General features: G+C 41.9%; 1 protein-coding gene across 3 annotated transcripts in view; it reads right to left on the bottom strand.

The window, feature by feature from the left end:
* The window catches only part of sdk1b (sidekick cell adhesion molecule 1b), a 325,525-nt gene that overhangs the window by 68,263 nt on the left and 237,015 nt on the right, over positions 1 to 20,247 (bottom strand). For all 3 annotated transcript variants that reach the window (XM_086033471.1, XM_086033472.1, XM_086033473.1), the window contains 4 exons: positions 19,538 to 19,685; positions 9,519 to 9,659; positions 3,937 to 4,118; positions 766 to 881 (listed from right to left, as the gene is read on the bottom strand). In XM_086033471.1, the coding sequence (XP_085889597.1) occupies positions 766 to 881; positions 3,937 to 4,118; positions 9,519 to 9,659; positions 19,538 to 19,685 (587 nt within the window). The remainder of the gene's footprint in view (positions 1 to 765; positions 882 to 3,936; positions 4,119 to 9,518; positions 9,660 to 19,537; positions 19,686 to 20,247) is intronic.

Below are 20,247 nucleotides of genomic sequence, written 5' to 3'. Positions count from 1 at the left end.
TTTAAATCAGTTTTTAGACTGGATTTGCTGTTGTAGTTTTTAGAAATGCTTCATTCTAGTTTAGGTTTTATACATTTTGTAACGTAAACTACAATTCCTAAATGACTGTTCAACCTTCTTTCTTCTTTCATCTTGGCTGTTTTAAATAGACATTCTGTTGTTCACTTAGTGTTATGTTTAGGTTGAGAGTGAATTTCAACTGGGAATGTAATTAAACTTAAAACTTCAAGCCTTTTTGAATAATTGCTCACTATTTGCCAAACTACTTCATATTGTCAAGTGGGTTGACCTGAGTTTACTGCCACCATACAGCGCCACAATCTTAAGTCAAAGCAAAAAAAATTAAAAAATGGTCCGACGATGTCTCGTATCTTGAAAGATTCATCAGCTGGGTCGCATGTATCTCAAGGCACCACTTAATACTTTTAGTAACAGTTTCTCAACCCAAATGATCCCTGTGACATTGAATGAATGTGCAAGGTAGCTTATTAAAATATTGAATAACCTTAATAAAATTATAAATATATTACAACATTATGAGCTGTATAATTATATCCAGGTCAGAAGGGGACTGGTGGATTATACTTGTGACCTCAGTATTATTAAAATATCGTCTCGCCTTTTAATAAAATGTCTAATTTGGGCATCATGCTCGAGTTAGACATCTGAAAGATTATTAAAAAGTAAATTCCATCAAGTACATTTTTAAGCATTTTTTTGGTTTTTTTTGCACTTTTACCTTGTCCCCGCTTTGATCGCATTTACCTTATATCCCTGGTTGATGCCGTTGATGAACTGCTGAGGCGGCGGGTTCCACGTGAAACGGATAGTGGTGGAGTTGATAGCGACTACTTCCACTTCCTGTGGAGGAGCTGTGGGAACTACACACATGCGCACACACACGCGTACCATATTTAGCTGTGACGGTTCGCTGAGAGGACAGGATGAGATACAACGCACACACACACACAACAGAAACGGAATGCACATTGCACAAATGTATGTCGACGACCGAGAATATTAAATGACTTTTAAATGACAAATAGGTTCCGAATGCAGATATATGATAACTTTTCCATTTAATGTAGCCATGACTGCCTGAGTTGCAAATAGTGAAGGCTGACCTCACTGCAAATTGTCACGACTTCTCATTAGGAAGCCTAATGTAATTTTGCATTTATGTATTTTGCGTAGCATTGTCCGACAAATGATTAAGGGAATTAGTAGTAATGTAAAATACAGCATGACTGATGAGAGGACACATGAAGTCCACTCACTGAGCTTTGGGAAGTGACTAAGGGACATGTCAAGAGGGACATGACCAAGCGCAGTGATTCTCTCACTAGTGGCTTAGTGGGACGTGGACACCTTGTAAAAAATAATACATGTAATTGTTTTCAATTTTTTTTTTCAGCACAACACAGAGGCGTCCAAGGTTTCAGCACGGAACATAGTAGGTCACTAAAAGGAAATGCTTTAGTCACTAATTAAGTCTGTAAACAAACATAGTGCAGATCAGCTTTTGGCTAGCAGGCGTCATAGCTAGCAACTAGCTTTTGGGGGTGCAGTCAAATTCATTTGAAACCGCCTTTAAAAATATAACATTCCGTACATATATTTTCAGAGGCTATTCTTCTTAACTTCCATAAAAGTGGGTTGCAACTTTGTATCAATAGATGCTGGTCCCAGGGTAGCAACAGTTGACAACCACTGATTTAGTGGATCCTTTCTGTCCATTTGTTAAGGTTTTAGTAACCTTTGTGACATGATTAGGGCACTCAAATCATGCACCAAGCGCAGCGTAAGCCCTTGTTGTGTTTATTGTTATTCTTCTGATGAATGAATTGGGAGCATCAAAATGACAGAAAATGCCGATTTGTGCGAGTGTGTGTAACCTAGTGAAAAAGTCTAAACACGATGTCTTCCATTTTGGTTTGAAGCAGCCATTTTAGGTGAATTTCAGGTCTCGTACTTTGACGAACTCCTACAAGGGAATTCTCTCAAAGGCTTCTTCCCTTACTCGATTTAATGCTGTTGAAGCATCAAAGTATGATGAAAAAATGTGCCCCCAACACCAGTTACGATAGATCAACCTTATACTTGGTTGACATACCTCTCATAACAAGACACAGGAAAAAAAAATCTCATGCCCGAAACCAAAAAGGAAGCCAACCATTTTGAGCGAACTCCATCTCTGGAATTCCAGTCGGAAGCACACTGATGGGCAACTCCAAATCGTGACACATTGTCTGCTTAATCCATCAATGTGGGTGGAGCATGATGTCAAAGTTTGACGATCAATTCAACGATTTGCTGTGAAAGTCAATTCATCACTGCTGGGAGCTTTTCATGACACTTTGTTCTTGCTTGATGATTACAAATGTGACTATAGCACTGCAGTTAGTAATTTAGTTTTTGTGATAAAAGTCTCCACCTGGGCACTTTATTAGGTAAACATGCATACAAGTTAAATAGTAATTCCTGTCCTAACAAAAATAATAATGGATAGTTTTGACCAGGGGTTATTCTAACAATATGTCTATTATTGTGTCTGAATAGGTAACCTCATCCCAGACAATAAGGAATGACTTGTTTGTTGTCCCTTATTATGAAGAAAAAACAAACAAACACATTTATTCCATCAAGATGCAAAACGCAAAAAGAAAAATGGCAATCGTTTGCAAAGTGCATGGAAACTTTTAAGATCAAAACAGAAAAGTGTGCTGAGCAGACAGTGATTAAGTGGAGGCGCCGAGGGACGTACCATTTAAATGCCAGCTCATTTTTAAGACTTATTATCAGTTTAATTTGAAAGCACGGAGGCTAGAAGGGAGATTAATATGGCTAACGTGTTCTGAAGAGAACGATTTCGCCTTACATGGAGCCTACCAGAGTGGTCAGACGAAAGACGGTCCAGCGCAAGGAGACGCGTGACACGGGTGTGTGGAGAACGTTACGGTGATTACGCAGTAAGGGGTTTACGCTGATGCACGGGGAAGCTGGAGCGTGATAATGCACGGCCGCATGATGGGAAGGCCCTTTTAGATCATATAAGGGAGCCCACAGAAGAGCGCGGAATAGAGCGCTGGCGAATAAATGGGAAAAGTGGAGAGGCGGCTAAGGAAGAGACGGGAGTGAGAGAGCGAGCGAGACGGAGATTAATTGATGCTAAAGATGCTCTCTTCCCCCCTGCCATGCTGAGTGCACTCGTGGGGCCTGGCTTCTTAACCCTGGCAGCTCACAGCTCCAGATAAAAGACTAAACTCTGTTCTCTAGGGAAATCTCACTATGCACGTATGCCAGAGTGCCTGGGAGCAGCAGCAGGAGAGAAATGCTATTAGAACACAAGTCAACTTCACATAAGACGGAACGCGACTCATCAACTGCCTCCACGCCCTCCAAATCACATTAATGAGCTACACTTTTCACTCTATAAACCTGTCCACGGCACTTGATGATGAGCAGGTTTACGGCCCACTTTTAATTACAAAAATACTTGAAATGAAAAACAACCAACTGGAAAAAAAAAAGAAAAAAAAACGTCACATACTAAGTGGCTACATCTTTTACAACCTCGACCAAAGAGCATCCTGATTGGAAATTAAAACCACCAAGCCCGGTTACGGTTACGGAGTCAAGACCCAACGAAGGGCATCTGAACTCCTATAAATGCAAATTCATTGATGTGTGGTCGTTCACTCATGGTAAATACTCTAGGTCTTAGCCATCCATCCATTTTATGCAGCGCTTGCCCGCATTAGGATTGCGGGTGAGCCGGAGCCTATCCAAGCGACAGGTTACCAACGGGCAAGGCACAGGACAAAGCATTGACACTCATATTAACTCCTATGAACACCTACGGGAATCAAAATAACAAAACGAGATCCCAATAAGACCCATTGATCATATTAAATATGTTCTTCCTTGTGTTCTGACCTCCTTGCAGTGTGTATTCAGTAACAGGACTGCTGTAGATGCCCAAACCGGCACCAGTGTAGGCGGCCACTTGGATCTGGTACTGTGTCCAGATGATCAGCTCCTTCAGCAAACAGTAGTTGGTCTCCGGACTGCTGATGTTCTTTTCCTGGTAGTCGCCTGGAAGCCCCGCTAGGCGGTACCTTCACATATATGAGTACACACACATACACGCGCACGTGCATTGATGAGACACATTATAACATCATTACTTTAGGGGTCTGCCTGTAAGATAAGATAAGATAAGAAGACCTTTATTGATCCCACAGTGGGGACATTTTCAGCATTACAGCAGCAAAGGTATAGGTCACACAGAGACGGCGGCATAATGTAGCCGTTGATGTATAACATTAACAGCAAACATTCAGAATCAAACCTATGTAAATATACACAGTAACCATGTGTAACACATGTATATACACACCAACATACATCTACATATAAAGTATGTAGAAACACTCATTTTAGCCTGTACATAGAACAGAGGAAAAAATATAATAAATAAAAATATAAAATGACAGTGCTGCAGTGAAATATAAGGAACAGCATTGGATAAAAATAAAAATACAGTTAGTGGGGAATGTTGAGTATTGCACAATATAAGCTCAGGTGCAGGACTGCACGATTGCACTAATATCTGCCAGTTTGTAGAGACTACCCAATGTTCTTGTTAAACAGTCTGACAGCAGCAGGCAAGAAGGAGCGGCGGAATCTCTCCTTTGCACAGCGAGGGTGTAACAGTCTGTCGCTGAAGGAGCTGTGGAGTGCTGTTAGAGTGCCCTGGACGGGGTGGGCCGGGTTATCCAGCATTGATGACAATTTATCCATCATCCTTCTGTCCCCCACTGAGTCCGAGTCCAGGGAGCAGCCCAGGTCCTCTTGACCAGTTTGTCCAGCCTCTTCTTGTCTCGGGCCAAGACCCAGGACACCACTCCCTGGAAAATGACCGATGCAACCACCGAGTCATAAAAGTTCCTGAGGAGTGTCCCCTGAACCCCAAAGGACCTCAGTCTCCTAAGTAGGAAGAGTCTGCTCTGAGCGTTGGCGCCTGCAGAAATCCACCACCATCTCTTTGGATTTCCCCTCATTGATCAGGAGGCAGTTCTGCTGGCACCAGTCCACAAAACCCTGAGTAAGATCTCTGTACTCCCGATCGTCTCCGTCTGTGATGAGGCCGACAATCGCAGAGTCGTCGGAGAACTTCTGCAGGTGACAGGTAGGGGGGTTGTAGTTGAAGTCCGAGGTGTAGAGGGTGAACAGGAAGGGAGCCAAGACAGTTCCCTGTGGGGCCCCCGTGCTGCAGAGGAGCACGTCAGACACACAGTCCTGTGTCCTCGCATACTGTGGCCGGTTTTGTGAGGTAGTCCTGGATCCATGTGGTGAAAAAGGTGGGCCACTCCCACCCGCTCCAGCTTGTCTCCCAACAGGGTGGGCTGGAAGGTGTTGAAAACACTGGAGAAATCAAAGAATATGATCCCCACAGTGCTCCCCGCCTTCTTCGGGTGGGAGAGTCAACTGTGGAGGAGGTAGATGATGGCATCATCCGAGCTGACACCAGGCTGGTATGTGAACTGTAGTGGGTCCATTGAGGAGCTCACCAGGGGCCACAGGTGGACGAAGACCAGTCCCTCCAGGGTCTTCATCAGGTGAGACGTCAGCGCCACTGGTCTGAAGCTGTTGAGCTCCTTCGGGTGGGGGGTATTTGGCACTGGGACCAGGCAGGATGTTTTCCACAGCTGCGGGACTCTGCCTAGCTTCAGGCTCAGGTTGAACATGTGCTGGACAATTCCACACAGCTGGTCTGCGCAGGATTTGAGGAGCTGGGGGCTGATACCATCTGGACCCGCTGCCTTCCTCGCCTTCATCTTATTCAGCTGGTTCTTCACCTGAGATGCTGTGAATGCCAAGGCTGGGCACAAGGGAGTGGTGGCTGTCTGCTGTAGCTGGGAACGCACACAGCAGGGGGAGTAGGTGGGGGCTGCAGCAGGAGGGACTGAGCGGGGGCACGCATCTGATCGAACCTATTGAACAAGAGGTTCAGCTCATTTGCCCACTGCAGGTCCCCCCCAGTCCGGGTCTTGGGTTGTCCGTGGCCTGAGATGGTCTTCAGGCCCCTCCAGACTCCCCTGGCATTATTCTGCTGCAGTTGCTTGCTCCTCCATCCTCTTCCTGTATGACCTTTTCCCCTCCTTGGCGCTGCACAATCTTCCGCTCCTCCTTCTTACCTGACGCAAAAGCACTCTTCTTCTCCTTCAGGAGGGCTTTAATGTCTGGTATGATCCAGGGTTTGTTGTTGGAGGAACAAGTTACTGTCCTAGTGGGTATGATGTACTCCATGCAGAAATGTATATAGTCTGTAACAGTGTCCGTTAGACTACTAATGTCTTCCCCGTGGGGATCGCTGAATACTTCCCACACAGTTGTGCTGAAACAGTCCTTTAAGGCCCCCTCGGAATCGTACACGGTCACCGCGATGACATGCCTGAACTCACGCGGGATGTAGTACGGTCTCATGCCAACAGCTAACAGCGCAATGTCCTTACTGCAGAGCTGCTCCTTAATCGTGAATTAAAGCGGGAGGAATGAGGAAGGAGTATTCTTTTAATTCTAAGTCATTTAAGCTTTAAAGTCATTTACATGAATCTAAAACTTTGTTTTAAAGTAACTCCTAGATTTTTTAAAGCATTAACAAAATATTATTTTCAGACTAAAAACACATTTTCAAGCCCCCCCCCCCAAAAAAAATAAATAAATTGGTAATTGGTAAGAAGAATACTTTTTGCTTTCCCACTTTCCCCCAGGGACATTCTTTCTCCTTTCCAAATAGAAAATCCACTTTTTGCATTTTATAATAGAAATGTTTTCAGGTAAACGATTCCTAATGTCAAATGGTTGACAGTGCAACAGATAGGATTTTATAACAAAACTTTTTAAAGTATCGCCCCACAAAATGTCAGTTTACTCCAAATTGGGATTAGTTTTATTTATTTATTTTTTTTGCACAATATTCTCCCCAAAAACTTCTTAATGAATGAACCAGCGTGGCCCATGTTAGCACTTTGCTATCACTCAGCTGTTGGAGCGAAAAGAAGCACTAATCTATATGTCAGCATCTTCAAACAGCGTCAAAAGTGTAACAAGATTGTTTGAGCGGCTGGCTCAGCGCTCCGGCGGACGTGCCGTGTGTCATCCCGAGCGGCGCGCTCGCGCACACAAACACAGATGCATCCAGTGGGGGCGCCACTGGAGGCTGACAGGACGTTTTCCCGCAGGCGGGGAGATAAACAGAGTGACGCTCGGATGGAGGGTGGAGCAGGGGTGAACTGAGCAGAGGAGAGAAGGGAAAGAAGAGGAGGTGGGGAGTGAGGAGATGACAAGATGGCAAAATAAAACGAAAGGATAATCGAGGTGAGGGCAGGAGGAGGAGGCGGGAGTCCGCCACCACCCCCTTGTCCTGTGAAGCCGAAACAAACCGGCACAGTTTGTGATTTCAATGGAGTGGGAGCAGATTACACAGTGAATAAGGATTAAAAACATGAGCTGCAATTATATGCAAATTAGCAGGAGGCAGCAGAGGATCGTCTGATTGCAAACATTGTGACATTCTAGAAGTAGGAGGACAGAGGACCAGGATAAACTGCTTGTGTCCTTTGGAGAAGATGTGTGACTGTGTAAGAATGTTTTTTTTTTTTCTTCTGCGCTGTAAAAAGTCTTTAAACCATGATGTCATTTTAACTTCACTCAAGTAAAGGGTAACATTTTAATATGTGGACTTGACTTAATGTGGGAAGATTAAAAGTAGCCATAGTAACCTATTAAGCACATAACCGCGTTTCGACCACCGCTGTTGCGTCTTTCTACCTTTAAAGCCGGGAGAGCGTTAGACGTCATTTTCTATTGATTACTGTATTTAATTGTCGGTCTCTTAAGCAATGAAATGCATCAGAATATACACGTGACAGTGTCGTGAGCCCGCGGAGGATGTTTTGGAATTCTTTCGAGTCATAATGGCGGATTCCGTCGATTGCGGGAGCTCCGAAACGATTAACGGCAGTGATATAGACGACACGCTTGTGGACTTTGAACCAGTAGAACGAGCCGAACGTGATACATGGTTAAGATATGTATTTGTCGACAATGACAATATTGACTTCTTTGTAACAGAATAGAGGATGGCAATTACCACTCGATTAAAAAAAATAAATAAAAATAGTGCTTCTCTTTAACTGACACTTTTTTTATGATTTATTATTCATACACTTTACTTATTATTTTTACATCTCCGATTGAAACAGTAAATAATAAACTCTGGCCTGTGTGAAAGCCACATGTCCAAGCTCTCAAATTCTTTTGGAATTATGTTTCTGTCTACTACAGGGGCTGGAATATTATTTATTTTGTAGGTGACTTCAGGTTTTAGGGTAATTCCAAAGACAACCTTAGGTTTTGAGGAGCTGTTGAGCCAGGCGCCTTTAGGACTTAATGGGTGCGACGCACGTATCGTGCCTGAAAGTCACATTTGTTGGATATGGAATATTGCATGGCCTATATATATATATATATATATATATATATATATATATATATATATATATATATGTATATATATATATATATATATATATCTTGATTAACTGTGTATGGCGTAAACATCATATTGGGGTTGATACGGTTGACCAGCGTAGGAGGTTCATTATGCAGATTGTGAATACATGTTATTGGACCATAATTGTGCAGTGAACAATGCAAACATGTGGCCCTAATCATAAAAATAAGCCCGTGATAATATTTATTATAAAAAGAAGCACATATGCGCTTCATAACACCATTTTTTTTTTTGATGAACACGAGTGTGTTGCAAGCATGTGATCATGAATTATACATTTGTGTAGACTCAGTAGAAGAATTTTACAGCAGCTAATGCCCCAGCCTCCACTTGTGATATAATGCCTTCCATAAACAGTGATTAGTTTTTAAAAATGTATACTGTAAAGCCACTATATCATATATTACGGAATGCATCTGGCCATGTAGTTAAAGTTGGGTTCAACATTGTGTGCTGGTGTGTGCTATTTAACTTTTACATGGACCAACTATTGTTTTCTCAGTTACAATACAGAACAAGGAATCCATTCTTCATTCGTCGCGTAGCCCTTTAGACTAGTGCACTCTATTTCCGCACGCTGAAAAAAAAATGCCGTACAGAGGACAATAGCTTTTCAAAGTGTTTACCCAATTGTACAAGCCATCCATTTATCTTTTTGTAGCGTTTGTCCTCGTTAGTGTCATGGTATGAGGTACTACCCCAGCTGACTTTGGCCCAAAGAGGTGTGTGTGTGGGGGGGGGTTTACACATACAGACAAAACAACCATTCACACTCAAAATTCACACCTATGGATCATTTAGAATCTCAAACTTTAAACCTAAGAAGTGTTCGGCAGAGGTGCTGCCCACACAATACTGCGCTGCCTCCCTTCTTTCGAAAAGTTTAAGAACATTTGAGAGATGTTTACTCGCAATGTTTCCACGATGCTCTTTGTACCTGAGCATATATCCTCTGAGGACTCCGTTGAGCTGCGGTTCCGGAGGAGGCTGCCACTGGACCATAATGGACTGGTTCGTTCGCCCGCTGGCCACGATGTTCTTGGGGGGGGCACTCGGCGCCTCCTCTCTCAGCATCAACCTGACATATCATGAAAACAAACGGAGAGGAGGGAGCAGAGATCGTAATTAGGAATGGGCACTTCTATATTCTATATTAATGTGTTTAATTAAGTTGCTGTAAAGTGAAAACATAGATTTGTTTCTTAGTACATTATACAGTGGTTCTTTGGGATATGAGTTGAATTTGTTCCTTGACCAACACACTGTCCATTGAAATGAATGGCCGTTAATCCATTCCAGCCTCCGGCCAAAAACACATTTATTTTTAAAAATAAGGAGTGATTGCACTCTATAATGTTGTACTTTATAAAAACATAGAATGATAACAATAAATGGAATAGAATTTTTTTAAAAAAGCACTTGGTGCATCATGATTTATTGCTTCAATCCAAGTCACTGTGTGATCCCCGCCTAGGCCACCGTGTGGCAGTGCAGAATAATAAAGTCATCCATGTACAAATGAAGAAGAACCTTTTCATAACTACTGTAAGTGACTCGGTAAAATGCTGTGTGATATTCGTTATTTTTCGTCACTGACAAAGAATATATACCTGTACGTATCATTTTATGTTAGCAATAAGCTAAACTGACTTTAGAAAGGCAAAGCTAGTGGTTGTTTTAAATACACAACGTGAAAATGTCTTTTGTCGTATGTTTAGTTTGACTGTAAACCTCAACTGGGAGTGGCATCAAACCGCTTCAAGCCTCTTTTTGGATGAATTGTTCAATATTTGCCATTATTAAAAATGGACAAATGGATGATAATTATGCCCGTCACAATTGTACTAGTGTCTTATAACATACAGTGCAAGGACAGTTTGCTTCTCAAGTCTCAAGGAACTTGTGCCAACGAATGACAACGCTAGCTAATGGGGAAGCGTGAGACTGCTGCAGTTTATTACGAAAAATCATCTCACAGCTTAAGCAGCATCCATGTATCATCTTGCAATCCTGCGCTCATTTCTACCAGTCCTCATTTTATGTCACAGTCTTGGAGTGTCATGCAATTCATTTGTTTTCCCTGTCTTGCAGCGTTGTTAATTTATTTCAAACAATCACTGCTACAGCCATAGCCGATGATGATGGAAGTGCTTTAGCCATCATCCCCTGGGACTGTTGGCGCTGACACGGGCTCTTTACCGCCGCCAACTGCAGATTGCCTAGCGCGTTTCGATGGCCTGGCGGCAGACAACAAAAGCGCATTTAGTGTATAGCTGTCGCAAATGAAGATGAACGCGATGACTTTCGCATGCTTTCCTACATCTGTTTTGCTCATTCTTCTTCACTTGATTTTTTCATCTAAAGCCTCCAGCCAACCACAATCCACAGAGAAAAGCAGCATTACAATCAATATACAGTAGAACCTCCATAGGGTACCGATGAGGCAAAGAGTAAAAGTATCATAATAATTTTTTAACTAGAAATGGAAATTACAATGAAGCTCCACTACATTGCATAGTTTTTTTTATTAACTAACTAGGGCCTGACGAATAAGGATGTTTTTTAGGCTTCAAAAATAGATTTGGCACAATAAAATTCCGATAGCCGATTAATCGACAAATTAATTAAAAAAAAAAAACTATAATCAATAAAATAACTTTGTTTTTGGTCCGTTAATGCTTACAACAATAAATCTATGAATTAAAAGCAGAACATTTGACTGCCTTACCATGCTTTGTCGTCTAGTATTTGTATGTTTTTGCATTTGTATTTTATTTTTAAAAAAGGTATACAGGGACAGTGCATATTAATGAAACAGTTTCCCGTAAATATGACAGATTATAGGCAATGGTTAATTTGCATCTGTTGTCCCTGTGGATGGTTGATGTTATAACATCATACAAGTTTAAACTACAGTACAATTTCAGAGAAGAAAAAGAATACAATAATGGACAGCCATAAGTACATTGAATAAAACCGAGTATGAGTATGATTTGTAAAGTGCTACAGTGCTAGGTTTCATACATGTTAAAGTGCTTTAGTGCAAAGTGCTTGAATGTTAAAGTGCTAGGTGCTAGAGCCAGCTGATATCTCAAGTAGTAAGATACTATTGCACCTCAGTAATGTACACAGATGTTTGTGCACGCACTTCACAACAGAGAAAAATCAGAAAAAAACCTGACAATTGTTGCCATTTTCTTTAGGAAGGGGAATGTTTTAATGTGATTATATTTGTCTTATGTTGTAATGTGTTAATGTGTAAAAAAAAAGTAAAAAAAAGAAATCGGCAAAATATCGGGTGATTTTTTTTTTTAAAGTCCTAATATCGTCTGATGAAATTGGCTTGTTGATTGTTCGACCGGGCCTTCATTTTTACACTATGCAGCCAAATTCGAATTTAGAATTGAACACTCTCAAAGTGCCACATTGTGCCGCAACATGCCGGGTAGAACCGGGGTCTACTGTTAGAGGCGCAGTAAAATTAAGAGCAAGAAAAGGCATAAAGTTCCCCAATCTAAACTCCCGTAAACGTTGTTGTTCCCACAGAGTAGAGCAAATATATGCCTGTGAGTAATGTGATATGCTCTGTTTTGTACCCCGCCTCTTGCCCACAATCAGATGGGATAGGTTCCAGCTTAGCCAAAACCCTAATGAAGATCAGAGGTATCGAAATTGGGTGGATGGATGTTCCCTAATCGAAAATGATCAACAAACCCAACAAATCAGAGGTCAGTTAGAATTGGTATGCAGTGCTTAGCCCGCATCAAAACACCCCACCTCCCAGTCACCTTGTCCGCAGTTGCTTTTCAGCTTTTTAAGGTCCTGTGGCCTCATTTCCCCGGCATTTCCTCCGTGCAATAAACCAGCATTTTTTCCACCTCATTTGAGCTGCGGTCGACTCAAGCGTTTCATTTAAAAGTCGATACGCAATGTGGATTCGGCGCGAAGAAAACGTGTGGGCATTAAATAGTGGAGGGCGACACAGATAGAAACTTCTACTAATTCCTGTAGCGTGGGGAATTACACACACGCACACGGATGAAATGTTCATCTCCTCCAGAAATCCATCCTCTTTTCCTTAATAGCAGGGGACGGATAAAGTGTGCCAAACAGCGTTCAGACAAACTTATGAGATGGAGTTGTTGTTTTGAAGCGGCATACGCTGTTATGTATATTTGTGTGGGAAAGTGTTGGCGCCTCGGAGTCGACTGGGGCTGTATGACTTTATGTTTGTGCGAAGTTAACGTCCCCGTGTTGAACCCACTTGATGTGAAATATTCACTCTTAAATGGTTTGGGCGGGAATTAAGGCTATTCACGAGGTTTTTCGCTGTAGGGTGCAACAGCTTGTGTGTGTGTGTGTTTACTTGCACGCCGGCAATGTGAATCATAGATTTCAGTCCCAAAACCTGCGGAATAGTCAAAGATTACACGTAGCCTGTTTCCAGACAGTAAACTTCAACCGTTAAAGGCCATCAGACTACGCGCGTGTATATCTTGTGTCTATATTAATTCCTCTGCTAATATCATGGTTCTTTGTTAGCATCTGTCATGACCTGTGTTTTTGTTAACTTTTTAAAAAAATCAGATTTAGTTTTGTTTCATGTCTTCCTTGAGTACTTTTTCATGTCGTCTTGCACACTAGGTGTTTGTTTCCTCCTATTCTGGTCATTCTAATTTTCTCAACAATCGCCTTGTAATGTGTTGCGTCATATGTATAGATGGATGTCAGCTTTTCAATTTGTTGTCTTTAATTGAAAATCCTTCCTATTACATTTGCGTTGTCATTTTCATCCGCATCTAATCACTAGCAGGAACCGGAACCAGGACTATTTCCTGCTTCCGTGTCTAAGAATCATGGGAAATGCAGTCGTACGAGCCTAATGCTGCGTTCAGCGGAGCGTTTCTGGCTGTGCATTTCCAATGTTACAGTGTGGGACAATATTGTTGCGGTCTGTGGGACCGAGAGGTAAACGTAAAGTTCAATTCCTTCCTATTTACTTTCACATTCACGTTTGCATTCTCATTCTCATCTGCATTTATTCTAAAAAAAAAGTAATGAAAACACCATTGATATGCTAACAGTTAGCATCAATTGTACCAGTTTTGAAAGCAACAAAAAATAAAATGAAATGAAATCACAAGTTAAATACAAACAGAGACATGCCTTCTTTTTTTGGAGCCTGGCTATGTGGTCCCGTCTAACAACACACTACGCTATGGAACCGAAGGTAAGACCAGTCCAAATTTAGAGTTGTGTGCCTTCACTGTAGTAGCGCGTTGTGTCACAACATGCTAGGCGGCAACAAGGTTTGAAGGATAAGCTGCAGCGTAATTTCCAACAACAAGAAGAAAAGGGGGCAAATATAAGCGTCACTAATAGTTGTTGTTACCACAGAGCAGAGAGAATATATGCAGTTTGTATGTTGTGGTTGCTAAGGTAGGTCTTAAGATTGTATATGTTAGCATTAAGCTAGCAGACTCTCATTAGACAAAATTACATGGTTTAGGTGAACATTTTTGTTTTAATGGACAATGTTTCAAATTCAAATGTTTTGAAAGCATATGTGAGGGGTAAAACAATTAAAAAATATATATTTCAAAAGTGTTTCTATATCATCTCTCTTCATGCGTCATTCTAGCTGTAAAACCACGGGCATGTGTGGTGGATCTACCTAACACACAAACTAACAATTTTAACAAAAGTGCACATATCCATGCAAGCACACAAGCACACATCTAATGGCTCAGTAGCCCCAAGCATCATCACTCAAGAGGGAGATGTGGCAAGTCGTAATCCGTGCCAGGGAAAAGGCCATCGGATGTTGCGGCGCGTCCTAAGCCAAGCGACAAATGCGATGCTCGTGTGTGTGCACACATACGCCACTGATTATGTAAGCTGAGCAGCTTACAGTAAAGCCACAGGCTGGACCAGCTTGCAGTCTTTCTTCCCCTCCGCCTCGATGGGTTTGGGAGCCGTAATCACTAGCAAGGCCGCGTCGGGTCAACGTTGGACGGCGAGCGAGGTTAACGGGAAGGAAGAGGAGAGCGGAAAGACAAGTGAAAGATGAAATAATTGAGGGCAAAGGATATGATGGACAAAAAGTGAAAGGTTGCCAAAATGGTGGGGGAAAAATGGAAGGTGATCACTGATCAGGCTGTTTGAGGAAATTGGACGGTGGTGGAGAGTGAGAGAGGTCAGGAGGGATCATGCTGCTCCACCACCTCGTCTGCTAAATAGTTATTTGACGACAGCGGAACCTTTAAAATTCCTCAAGTTGTACTAATCCGATTTGGACAAAAATATCTAAAATATGGCTCTAAAGTCGTACTGAATGACGAAACGTCAGTACAGCGAAGAATTACATTTTTTTTTCCAGAGATAAAACATTTTAATGCTTTGTAAAAAAATGATTCCGCACAATGGAGTATCAAGACATTCTGTAGGTAAGAACTGAAAATCGTAATTTGTTGAATTTGCAGTCTTAGGAGATCACATTTAGTGAAATCAAACGCTGCTTCAAAACAATTCTGATAAAAGATGCAGAATGTGTTATCTCATGTGACAAATTCCAAATTGTGCGAATTAGTAAGACTTTTTAAATGAGTGATTTCACATCAATTTGGATTGTCTTAAAATCGAATGCTGTTATTTCTGTTTGTGTCATAACATTAATGGCCAGATATGCAAATAGAGAACACGGACTTGCGAGCACGATGATTACAATAAACACGGATATTATCTCATAGGTTAATAGAATGTCTCCAAACAAATCATCTGAACTAAAAAAGTGTGACTGAAACAATTAACACACCATATTAACTGTCAGCCGCCTTGCGGGTGATGAGACGCGTTTTACCACTGTGTCTCAGCAACACTGACAGGCAATCCATTTGACTTTATTTAAATGTGAAATGACTGGAAACGAAATTAACAAGCAATAAAATATCATTATAATGTGCTATGTTATGTGTATACCTGACTCACTAATTGCTCAAAGAAGTGGGCACTTAGCATTGCAATGTGCTATCAATCAAATTCATTTGAATGGGTTCATCTTAAGACTGCCTTGTCATGTTTGAGAGTCTCTGCATGTTAAATAAGCGGAAAGCGGTGGACTGACCTGGAACTTGTAAGTCACTTTGGTTTAAGGTGGCTGATAAACAATGTGAAAGTGGCAAGCTGACACTTTCCCAGAATAATAACCTTTTGAACAACACTGCCTCAAACATTTGGAGATGATTCTACTTGTTTTTATCACACAGGTGTGTAGGTATCAACATGTCCCTTTTCACTCGGCTTTGATCATGTTTTAATTAGGTGGAATGAAGTTGTAGCCTGTAGAATTATGACTAGTCAGAATCAAATTGCAGATGTGGCGGAAACTCAATTTAACAGACTCAACCGCAATGTTTTAGCCTGCTGTAGTCTACTTTAAAGAGGAAGTCAACCCAAACATATTTTTTTTCCAGAATATGTTCTATGCAAGCCCACTAGTTCCAAAAAGGCATTCTGATAAATATTGCGTTTGTGGAATAAGAGTTAATCCACCCATTTTAGCCATCGCAGGTGGCGGCCATTTTGTCACTTCTGTTTAATGAAAATGACATCACGGTTGCTCACGGCTCAGGTAATGACCTTCACGACTGACCCTTTTTTCTGAAGCTGAGTCGTGATTGGTTGTGACCTGAGCCCTGTGAGCAGTTGTGATTTTCAGTCGACAGAAGTGACAAAATGGCCGCCTCCTGAGATGGCTAAAAAAGAGGTGGATTTTGCTGCTTAACTCATATTCCACAAACACAATATTCATCAGAATGCCATGTTTCAACTTGTGGGCCTGCTGGGATCATATTCTTGAAAAAAAAAAATGCGTTTGGGTTGATTTCCGTTTTAAGTCTGTTTATAGATGACGGGAGCATCGACAATTCTGGGACTAACAGACTTCAACAGCTACTTTGGAATGGGTGTTTTGAGTGGACTGGATACTATTTTCTGTCAGTTGAATCCGAGGTCCATTGGTTCCGGGTCCGCTAAATTGAGGTTCCATTGTATCTCTGGGGTTACAGCTATTTACAATTCAATTGTAGATATCCGTAATGCACACGCAGATATTGGCGGCGGAACAGAAGATAGATGTAATGAGAAACCCCATACACACGAACGGCAAAAGTGAGATCATTTGTCCTTGGGGGAATGTAATTTAGTTTTGACTATGCAAAACCAAATTACAAATATCTCTAGCGGTCATTTCGACTCGTCACAATTGTGTTACGTATCTTGAATGAACATTTAAATTATTCAAAGCGCAATTACGACAGGTCAGAAAGACGTTGGTACTCACAATTTGAATCCTCGGAAGACAAACGTAGCTTTTTAAATGTTGAATGCACTTGCCAAACAGGCATTTGTTATTTAGAGAACTGGGAAGTGTTTCAAATTGTAAAATAAGTACATGATAAATCATTTGAATAAGGCTTTTTTGTCATCAATATCCGGTGCCATATTTCCACTTGAGCCACACTGACACATTTGGTCACGCCTCAAGATCGGCGCTGCAGGAAGCGCGCTGCCCCTTGTTCCTCCCGATTGCAACAAGGGCATTTTTGGCCACTCGCATGCGTGCGTGGACTCGTGCCAGCTGACGTCCAAGAGATTAAAAGCATCGCGCGCGCGGTCGCATACGAGGCGAACGCTGATGAAGAGCTGTGTCCATCTGCTGTGATACGCTGACCACTGATGACTTGTCCACCTGCCAGTCTCTCATTTGGGAAGGATCAATGCACAGTGTTCTCCAGTGCCTCTAACACCTACTTTGTGCTGAGGAGCCGGTGGCTCGCTGCCTGACGGAAACGACGCACGCAAAGACGGGGAAGGAACTACTGAAGAACGACAATCGACAAACAAAAGGCACGTCCGCACAAGTTACCGCCAAGTAGGAAGGAATTATGAGAAATGGCTCCCACCAATCTGCTCACAAAGTGAGACTAGTGGTACCGTTACATGGCCAAATCAATTTTCTCCATTGAAATTAATTAAAATGTTATGATGTTATTCCAGCTCAACCAAATAGGCTACTGTTACGCGTATTGTAAAACAGAATATATTAAAAAAAAAAGAAAAAGAAATTAACTGGCTTTTACCCACAGCAGTACAGTAGTATAGTGATTCTCAAGTGTGGTACGAGTACCACTCGTCGTACGTAGGCTCCCACTAGTGGTACATGAAAGAATTACAGAATTGAATTTTCAAACCGTGCATAATATTACAGTGTTTTAATTGTTTTTCCCAAACAAGTACAGTACAATTGTATTTAACGTTTCAGTTTAACATAGTAGTAGGGGTGTACATTGCTTCACTAAAAGACGATTTGATATGTGTTCAATTTGAATTCACGTGGAACAATCTGACTGGTTAAGGCCATGATGCAATGACAATTATTTTACGATATGCATTTACTTGTCACTACTGTAAATGTGATATTTCCTTCCAAGAGATTTATCAAAAACGAAGAAGTGCATTTACAGCTTCTGTCATGTCTGTTAACAGGTAACATGTACAAGCTCTCCAAAATATTCAAGATAATTAAATTCAAAGAAACAAATCATGAGCAATATCAAAGCGATTTTTACAGATTTATAACTTTTTGATCGTTTTTGGACCGGTACTAGCTATATTGGAACAGATTCATTTGTTTCAATTACAGTACATTTGTTATTAAACCTTTTGGGGGCAATACATTTGAATTTGATCATTATTCAAGCACAGCTCTTAATTTTCTATTTTTAAGCGCAGTGGTAACGTTCAAACTGGGCATACGGTACTTACAATATTTTTAAAAATACATTTTAGCGTATAGTTTTAGTGCGGTTTATTGTTGGTATGAAGTGGTACGTTTTTAGTGCCGGTATTTGTGTGTTGACCTGTGCCTTTAAGTGGACGTTGCCTCGTGAGTGAAGTCACAAGGTCACCAGGTCCAGTTGGCCATTAGCCCACCAGGGTAGTTCAGTTTTAGGGTTTTCTCCATGCTCAAGTATTTTCATTTTGTATTTGTGCGTTTAGCTGCTCGGACCATTCGGTAAAATGACTGAAAGTGCATCGGCGAGCTGCCCATAGATCAAGATTTTGGCACACATCACAAAGGAAAAAAAATGAGTGTAAAGTATATTTCTTGATATTTCTTGAAGCGTGTGAGCGATGTTATTAACACACACCCGTGAGCTATTTTAAAGTGTGGAGAAAAAAATGCGCAATATGTTTCCTTTAACTAAAATGAGTTGAGGTTGTTAAATGAATGCACTCACAACATGCGTTCTCTATAATTACAATTGGCAGCAGCTCCCTTGCTGAGATTATATTTGGAGGAGCGACATCTGGCATCTGTCAATGGCCACATCTGTGGCATTGTGCGCGTGTGTACTCAGTAGGCACAATTGCAAACCACACCTCCTCCAAACCCTCCATCCCGGCAGCGTCCCGTCTTTTCACGCGCACAACACACACCTGCACAACAATGGAGGAGCTTTTAAGGCCAAATCCACTCTCCCACTTTTGCAAAAAGACCGCTCACTTTCCGCCACCCGCTATTAAATTCCCAGCGACCGGCAGGGAAATATCACACATCTGCAACAAGGACGTGAGAATAGACAAGCCTGCTACTAAAGCAAATGGATTTTTAACAACAAACCTTCAAATCAGGATGCATTCAGAGTTGCAATCCCCTGTAGCAATCCCTCTTGGCAACGCGCACGCACACACTAGACTAGAATGTGGCCTTTCGATGGGCATGGTTCCCATTCTGCCTTCTGACTCTGGTTGAGTTTGCGGCAAAAACTCTATTTCACAGAAAGCACGGCATGTTCCGGGTAGCAAATTGGTTTCAAGCTTTCAACGAAACACCCAATGCAATGACCCGGGAAGTCTTAAAAAAAACATGAACGGTAAATATGTTCCTCTTACCGCTGAGTCTCTGCGCTGTACTGACCCCGGCCCACGTGGTTGACAGCGCAAAGTCGGAACTGATACGTCCGGGCGGGCGTGAGTCCACCCACTGATATGTTGGTCACGGTGGGGTCCACCTCGGACAGGTAGACCTTCCATGGGGAGTCTGGATGGACACACGAGGAATAGATGGTGAGCGAATTTAACGAAGGAATCATGAGCAGCCAGTAGGAATGAAATTGCTTACTGCTTACCGATGAACCGATTTCAAAAGGTTCGTTTGGAGCGCGTCTCATATCCTCGCAGAGGATAAAGAATACATGACGGTGAGTACTGTTATATTGTCTCAACTGTACAGTATAGTTTTTACATTTCTCTAGCTTGTTAAAAAAAAGGACACACAGCACAGTAAATACAATTTAAAGATCTCCCCAATTTTGGGGTGATTGAATTAATTTTTTCGGGTGCTTCAGGCTAGACAAACCTATGGACAGGAGATATTACTTTTGATGGACTCAGACTCCCTCCCAGATGATTTGACTGCTGCCTCATCAGAAGTGTAGCCGCTAAGTCCAAGAGCAGAGTGTGTCCAGTGTGCGAGAATAGCCCTGATGTGCAGCTATCTCTGACTTAAGCCCCCCGACTGGCAGTACGGTCTGGAGCCTTAAGCAGGAACGACTGGATCAAAGTGTCTTTTAAAAGTTTGAATGGAGCCAAATTCAATTCGG

The sequence above is a fragment of the Filicampus tigris genome, chromosome 6 (assembly GCF_054856515.1).
Source record: "Filicampus tigris isolate MCC_2025a chromosome 6, RoL_Ftig_1.0, whole genome shotgun sequence".
Lineage (NCBI taxonomy): Eukaryota > Metazoa > Chordata > Actinopteri > Syngnathiformes > Syngnathidae > Filicampus > Filicampus tigris.
The sequence above is the reverse complement of the archived record's forward strand: the minus strand, read 5'-3'. Positions and strand labels throughout refer to the sequence as shown.